The 8,082-nt window shown below is 33.8% G+C and overlaps 2 protein-coding genes across 2 annotated transcripts; both read left to right on the top strand.

Annotated features, from left to right (window-relative positions):
• Positions 1–1,933: 1,933 nt before the first annotated feature.
• On the top strand, positions 1,934–3,707 carry LOC118044443 (protein NTM1-like 9). Its single transcript, XM_035052717.2, has 5 exons — positions 1,934–2,056; positions 2,195–2,397; positions 2,498–2,766; positions 3,121–3,315; positions 3,405–3,707. The coding sequence occupies exons 2-5, from the start codon at positions 2,220–2,222 to the stop codon at positions 3,510–3,512; spliced, it is 750 nt and encodes a 249-aa protein (XP_034908608.1). The 5' UTR covers positions 1,934–2,056; positions 2,195–2,219; the 3' UTR covers positions 3,513–3,707.
• A 351-nt stretch (positions 3,708–4,058) lies between these two features.
• Positions 4,059–7,154, top strand: LOC118044442 (uncharacterized). The gene is made up of 6 exons (XM_035052716.2): positions 4,059–4,650; positions 4,800–5,077; positions 5,495–5,629; positions 5,719–5,946; positions 6,246–6,509; positions 6,601–7,154. The coding sequence occupies exons 1-6, from the start codon at positions 4,503–4,505 to the stop codon at positions 6,868–6,870; spliced, it is 1,323 nt and encodes a 440-aa protein (XP_034908607.1). The 5' UTR covers positions 4,059–4,502; the 3' UTR covers positions 6,871–7,154.
• The last annotated feature ends 928 nt before the right edge of the window (positions 7,155–8,082 follow it).

The following is an 8,082-nucleotide window of genomic DNA, read 5'->3' as shown; positions in this document are numbered from 1 at the left end:
TGGAAATGAATTGCTAATTTATTTTGTTTGTTTCTCGTTTGGTGAAAATTATTTTATACTATAAATGTTTTTTTTATATATAAAGAATATTGCTCATAGTTGTACAATCAAACTTAGCAGTAGAATTGGTTCAAAACTCGAGCCATAAATAATTCAATAACATGTATAAAAAGTAAAGAGGTTGAGGACCTGTTTTTTAACTTAATTAACAAGGCAATTAAAATTTTTAATGAAATCAATTGATTTTTTTTTTAGTTTAAGGAAATCAATTTAGATTTCAGATCAATTGAATTCATAACTATTAAACCTAGATTGACAGGTTGACTCGGTAGCTGGACCGGTTAGGGTTTGTTAAATGACTGGCTGGTGCAATAACCTGGAAAAACCTGGTGGGTCAACCCATGACCTAGGTGAACTCAGATGAGATTTTTTTTTTCAATTGTGTTTTTTTCTACTATACTTTATATATATATATATATATATATATATATATATATATATATATATAATTTTAGTTAGTTATTAATACTTTTAAAATTCACTATATAAATAATAGAAAAAATATTTTATTTTTTCAATGTAAGATTTGAAACTCTTTAGTATATATACTCTACGTTCCTAAGAAAAATATTATTTTTTTTCAATATGAGATTTAAAATCTTTCTATAAATATACCCTGTGTTTACAAGAAAAAAAGTTATATTTTTTCAATGTAGAATTTGAAACCCTTTAATGTATATATTTTATGTGCCCCAGAAAAAAAGTTTTTTTTTTTTTAATGTGGGATTTAAAGCCTTTTCATATATATACTCTATGTTCACAAGAAAAAAGTTCTGTTTTTTCAATGTTTAGATAAAAAAAACTTTTTGCTTTAAATACTTCAATTTAAAATAATAACATAGTATCTTTTCAATTTCAATGTGGGATTTGAAAACCCTTTAATAAATATATTCTATGTTTCCAAGAAAAAAATTGTTTTTTCAATGTGAGATCTGAAGTCCTTTCATATATATATATATATATATATATATATATATATATATATATATTATGTTCACAAGAAAAAAATTATGTTTTTTCAAAGTGAAATTTAAAGTCCTTTAGTATATATATTCTATGTTTATAAGAAAGAAGTTATTTTTTCAATATGAGATTTGAAACCTTTTAGTATATATATTTTATATTTACAAGAAAAAAGTTATGTTTTTTGAATATGAAATATATATTTTTTTATAAATATTTTTTTAAAATTTATTATTTACAACGTGTATAGCTTATATTCACATAATTTTTTTTTTAATTTTTTTATATGAAATATTAAAAATTTAAATATTTTTTAAGTTAATTTAAATTAAATCGAGTTGATATATGAAACTCGAGAATAAGCTTTTTAACACAATCAAATCCCTGATCGGATTTGACAAGTAAGATTAAATTTTGAGTGAATTTATCATATCAGTCAAGTTGTACAATCTATTAATGGATATAAAACAACTTGTTTACGCAGTTAAATTATATTTTTTTAAAAAAATTTAAAATTTTAGTTTATTTTAATAAACTAAAATAAAAAATAAAAAAATATTAAAACTAACATCTAACACACTCTAACAACTATTACGAGCGTCTTTGGTAATGTGATAGTGGTTGCTTTTCAAATAACTTTTCGTGCTGAAATACATGTCAGTGATATTTTTTTATTTTTTAAAAATTATTTTTGACATCAACACATCAAAACAATTCAAAAAATACAAATCATATTAAATTTTAATTAAAAAAAAATCTTTTGAAATTTTTGGAAACTCAGTTTCAACCGCGTTCCTAAACACTATCTCAGACATTATACGGACATTCAGGACACGGTTTAACATGGGACCCACTTATCTAAAAGACCAATGACATTGAAATGAAAACTTCTCGGGGAAGTAGATTCTGTGCGGGGATTGATGATGTCTTGAATATAAAAGCATCACTACTCTACTTTTGCCTATATAAAGAAGACGCCCCTTCATCCTGCAGAACCACAGCTTCTTGTGCACGCAACCAGCTTTCTTTCCTGGTTATTTGCCTCTCCTTATTCATTTTCTTCTACAAAATACGGCGTAGTTGCACTGCATCTTATAAATACATGTTTATCTTGCAATCTCCATTGCTTTAGCAATTTAATTTGTTTTGATTTGCCTTCTTTTTTCTTCAGTTGCAAACAACCTGATCAAGCAAGGATGACAAACAGAGCTATATCTTCTTTCCCATCATCTCCAGTGGGCTATGTATTTCGTCCGACCGATGAAGAATTGGTGAATCATTACCTGAGGTTAAAAATGCATGGCGGCTATGAACAAGAAGTCAGCATAATCGCCGAAGTTAATGTGTGCGATTTTGAGCCTTGGGTGCTCCCTGGTACGTGTTCATATGTCATGTTCAATGTTTTAAATTACTTCCCTGTTTATATTTGTTTGCAATTGTCGATTAACAAAAACTCATGTTAATGTGCGCGCAGGGCTTTCTACATATCAGTCAAACGATCCGGAGTGTTATTTCTTTTGTCCTCGCAGTTATAAGTACGTAAATAGTCACCGGGCTAATAGGACAACTGCAGCTGGATACTGGAAAGTGACCGGCAAGAATCGTATAATCAAAGCTAAATCTACCAAGGAGCCCATTGCTACCAAGAAGACTCTGGTTTTCTACGAGAATCGTGTTCCTAATGGAGTCAAGACGGATTGGGTCATGCACGAGTACCATCCAATTTTCAGCTTCCACAACCAGGTACTGTCAAGCTTCACTTAATTTGTTCTATTGTTTTTTCTTCCCTTTTCATTCCAAAAAGGAGAATTGGATTTGAAGGAATAGTAGAAGAGAGAGATTAACAGAAATGCATGAGATCAGGCCCATTGATCACGCTTTTGTGTTTATATCTATATATCAGTTATCTAAAATGGTCACTGGCTAGACTTGAAATACTCTTTTCCCGTTATAAACAGGTGATTTTGTTTTAATGATGGTGTTTTTTTTGCCCCGAGAAGCTTGTTTATAAGAACTCTCTGAAAATTTTAGTATTTGCTGTTCTTTTCTTTTCATTTTTATATTGATAAAATAGAATTTTAATTATGCTATGTGTAGAGGGACTTCGTGCTCTGCAAACTGAAGAAATATCCAGATGAGAACATGCCAACATTTGAAGAAAGTGAATCAAGTTCCAATGTTCCTCATGGTTTTGGAAATCAAAATCCAACTGTGCGTAATTATCCCCTGATCTTTGAAGAAGGTGGACATACTGCCCAGATGGCTTCTAATTTAGCAAACAACAGGCTAGAGGTGGGAAATAGCACGAATTTAACAGGCAGTTTCTTATGGCAAATTATTTCATAATAAGAGAATATCAAGCAATTGTGTTTGTTTTACAGGAAGACATCAATCAACTCCGAACACAACTGGAATCATTCCGTGGCTTTGATGATGGAGATTATGACCTGAATTCTGCCCTTCAGTTTTCACCTGGGAGTTATATGTAAACCCTATCCTGCAATGCGTTTTCGATCGTCGATGTCTATCAAACTTTGCTATATATATGTATTAAACCTAGCCTGGAATAACAGAGTTCATATGTACTGGGCGACGTGTGGTTGATCATTGTTCTTTATGGTGCTTCTCCTTGTTTGTTTTTTCCCAAGAGGAATTGAATGTGTGCTCAGCTTTGTTTTTGTTTATCGACTGGTAATTGTTGATTAATTAGCTGTAGTCAGCGTTAGAAAAGAAGGTTGGTGGGAGCAGGAGGATGAGGATGGGGGAAGCATGGTGGAAACTCCCTCTTCTATATCATGTTACTCTCGTATATGCGACGAAACCTCCTGGAGTCACGAAATTAGATTAGAATGATCTCGACACGGTAACGGGGTAATGATAATAACGGTTGTTTTTTTATTTTAGGATTTTTAAAATATTAATTAATCCCTTTTTTAATATAATTAGTAATAGATTCCATTAAAAATACCTTCATATCTCTAAACACAAACATATCCATCAAGCATAAAGTCAGGCATTCACAATGCGAATTGACAGTGAAGGTCAAATCTCTTATACCATAGAGTATAATGTAACTACTGTACCTTGTAATGTCATAGGAAAAGAAGAAGGTAGCAAGACGGGCTTGGGAAAGTTCTTGGTTCTTGCCACTAAACAAGTAAAGTAGCAGTGGGCAACTTCTTCGTCCCGGCTGAACTAGGACCCATGCCATTGACTGGTGGGGTCGCTTTTTCTGCAATATGTACGGCATTTCTTCCAACCCCTCAATATAATCTCTTAGTCAGTCTCAAGTCAATGCGTTCTTGAAGATCACAACAGAACAACACAAGACACCCTCCTCCTTGTCTCTCAATCCACAACCTGTTTTAGGACGAGGAATGAAACTGCCTTCTTGTTAGCAGCCCTGCTTCTTGTTTTATTTGCAACTTTGCTTTATTTCTACGTTCAGCTAGCACTTTTAAAACCAGTGATTGTATGTGATGGCGCCGGTGGGATACAGATTCCATCCAACTGAAGAAGAAATCATCCGTTATTATCTGAAACCCAAAATGGACGGCCATGATTCCCTCGTTGATGATCTTATTGGTGAGGTTGATCTTTATCGGCGGGATCCATGGGAATTACCTGGTTAGTAACACAAACGTTGATGATTATTTTTTATGAAGCAGTGATGATTATTACAAATATGCTAAGTTATTCTTGGTAATTAAACCCACACTTTCTCGATAAATCCCAATGTCTCTTTCGTGCGCATCTGTGTGATCATGTGTTTGTAGATTCTGCGAGAATAAAGTCAGATGATGATCGAGTGTGGTATTACTTTTGTCGGCTTGATTACAAGCACTCAAATAGTAAACGAGCTAGGAGGGAAACCAAGAATGGATACTGGAAGTCGACCGGCAACGTTCGAGATATCAAGGCTAGACGCACAGATGAGGTGATTGGTACTAAGAGGACTCTGGTTTTCCAACGCAGATGTCCTGATTCTAAAAAAGTGGTCGGGACCAGCTGGGTCATCCACGAATTCCTTGCTAAAACTTCCACTACTGACCAGGTATTATATAATACCATATAGTGTATATGGGATCATCACATTTTCTTTTCTTGGCATCCTGGGGTTAAGGTTTGACCGTGTTTTATTATTTGGTTGTGTGGAAGAAGTTAGAGTTTTGGTGTTCGATGTCGTGCTTGAATGGCATTGAATTATAACTAAATTCCTTGTTATTATTGGATATTGCTCGCGTTAAACTCCAACCAGTTCATCTTGCTCAACATGGGGAGTGTTTTACTACTCTTCATTGCTTTTGAGTCATATGAAAGTGTTTTCAATGTGATTAGAAGAATGTCTGCAACATCTAAGCTTGATTGATGCTTGAGTTCTTATTTGTGTTGCTCTACCCTGGAACTGTATTGATAGACTGCTGCTTGAGTTCTTATTGTTTTCTAGTTCTTTTTTTTTTTTCTCCTGTAGAGGCCTCTTGTTCTTTGCAAGTTAAAGGATAAGGCAGATGATCCGGCTGCTAATTTGCCTGATGATGAAGGTGAGCCTATTCGGGTTATGGGCTCTAATGTTGAAAATAATGCGGTGCTGAATAATAACCAAGAGGTGAGATGGAGCATTCCCTATTCCAATTTTTATAATATAGTTTTTCATGAGAAGCATATGTGTTTACTTGCCTATGATTCTGACTCCAGGTAGATGCAGCGCTACTGCAATCTCTCATTGACAGTCATGGGGCCGGTTTCGATTCTCCTTTTGCACTGCAGCCACATAACCTTGTGCAGAATTACCTTTCTGATGAAGAGGATATAGATTTTGCAGATTCACTCCTAAATGACTACATCCCACCAACACCAAGGTCATCAAGTAATGCTTATGTTTTGGATAGCAGTGACAGAGAAACTTATCCTGCCTATGGAGAGGTAATAGAAAATCTCTAATGGCCACTGGGGAATGTTTCCTTCAGTAGTGCCTGGTTCTCTCAATAATTATACAAGAGAATGCTAATGGGAGCATTGAAGTAGTATGTGATTTACTCATTATTTCAATGCCACCAAGGACATTCTCTACAGTCATGAAAGATCTTAAGATGAAGTGAGGATTTTTTTATGATTTCTTGCGCCTGCATTTATGGGCTGGATGTCATTTGCATTTCATATGCAGTTTAGTTCTGTTGAGGACACTTCGAAATTTAATTCGTCTGTTTGTATCTTCATGACAGTCTCCAAACTTGTATGGCGGGCACGGTAGTTCAAGAGCATACCGGCGGAAGCAAATGGCTCATTGTGATGATACCCTCTTGATGGGGGCATCCTCCATGGATTCCACCACTGTAACCAGGCATGAACAGGTTAATTCAGGCTTTCCAAGGATCCACAAAGCTCAGAATGCACAAATACCCAACAGCTTCATGGAGCAGGAGGGAATTTCTGCTAAAGGAGATCAATTGCGGGGTGGGTTTTCAAGCACAGCATCCAAACATAAGGTGAGGATCTTAAATTGGAGGACGAAAAACATGGAAGCGACTTGTGTCTATCTAGTGGATGAAATTAAATTCTTCCGGTATATCTTTGCAGGCCAGAGAAGGTGCAAGGCAAGCTGCTAATATTGATCTGCCTAAGAAGGTTGCCATAGAATCTGTAAAAGTTCAGGTTATGAACGCAAAGCCGGCTGTGAAGCCGAGATCAAATGGCTCGGCTGGCAATGGAAGGTGGGGCCGTTTCATTCACCTTGAAACAACTACATCAAGCCATACATCGACTCCTCCATCTGTTTATCTTGTCAATTTAGTCGTGGGTCTGTTTCTGTTCTTAATCATGCTCAAAGAAGTGCTGATTGTTCACTGAGAGAAGCTTCTCTTATAAGGCTATCGTCAAGAGTTTCCAGTATAACAAGAACACTTTATTTTTGCGAGAAAAGGTCAGCAAGAGGACTTGAAATCCCTAAATCATAATAAACCCTCAACCAGCTGACAGAATGGATTTCTTTTTTTGCTAGCTTGTATATATATATTGCCCCCTTCTCATGGCTGCCGGGGCTAGACTGTAGTTACTGTTTGCTGTATAAATTATATTATGTTATAATTATTACAAGAAAACTCGAAAGAGCATGGGTTTTTCAACGTAGCAAACTGCGGTGTTTTTTTTAATTTGGTCCTCAATCTTTGTTTCTTTTCAATTGTGTCCTTCAATGCCTAAATTCATGGCTAATTTATCAAAAACATTTAAGGAGGAACAAAATTAAAACAGAAAGGACCAAAATATAAACCAAAGAGGAAATGAGTGGTGGTTTCAAAAATTAAACAAAAAACACATTTCAGCTCTCAATATTTTTTAAATAAATATTTTTAACATGCATATTTTTAGTTTATTTTTTAAAATTATCATTTTTAAAAAAATTATTTAAATATATAAGAATTTCTAAATTTATTATAAAATTTTTTTTTTACAACTACCGGTTATTTTATCTTATCAGACATAAGTACCGGCTACCACCAGTACGCTGGGCTAATAATAAATAAAAACAGAATATCCGATTTGGTTTCACTGAGAGAAACAAAATATTGACTTTTCAATCGGTGTCAACGATATGTTTTCTCTTTTCAACACTAGAATCTAGTGATTTTTTTGTCTCATATCTCAAATTAGGTGCTAAAAATAAAAAAAAATAATAAATTTTTGTATCAAAATTAAATTGAGAAATTACTGAGTTATCAAATATATATAATTTTTAAAGTATAAGGATTAAATTAAATATTTTATGTGAATTTTGAAACTATCACCTACTTGTGGTGCTTTTTCTACTTTGATGCCATATCTTTCAATTTTATCTTTAGTTTGATTTAATTGCCCTTGAATTTAGCCTAAAAGATTTCAATTGCATAAAAAAAAAATGTGAATAGCATGTCCATAAAGAGAGGGTGCACAGTGTCATCTCAATAGTACTCATTTCACACGATTTAGTTTTTTACTTGTAATAATTTCATTTAAGAAAAATCATTAAAACGACTTTATTTTGAAATTTACCAATACAAGACTTTCACATGTAAAATCCCAAAC

This window comes from Populus alba, chromosome 2 (assembly GCF_005239225.2).
Source record: "Populus alba chromosome 2, ASM523922v2, whole genome shotgun sequence".
NCBI classification, from domain to species: domain Eukaryota; kingdom Viridiplantae; phylum Streptophyta; class Magnoliopsida; order Malpighiales; family Salicaceae; genus Populus; species Populus alba.
This window is presented reverse-complemented; position numbering and strand designations above follow the sequence as displayed.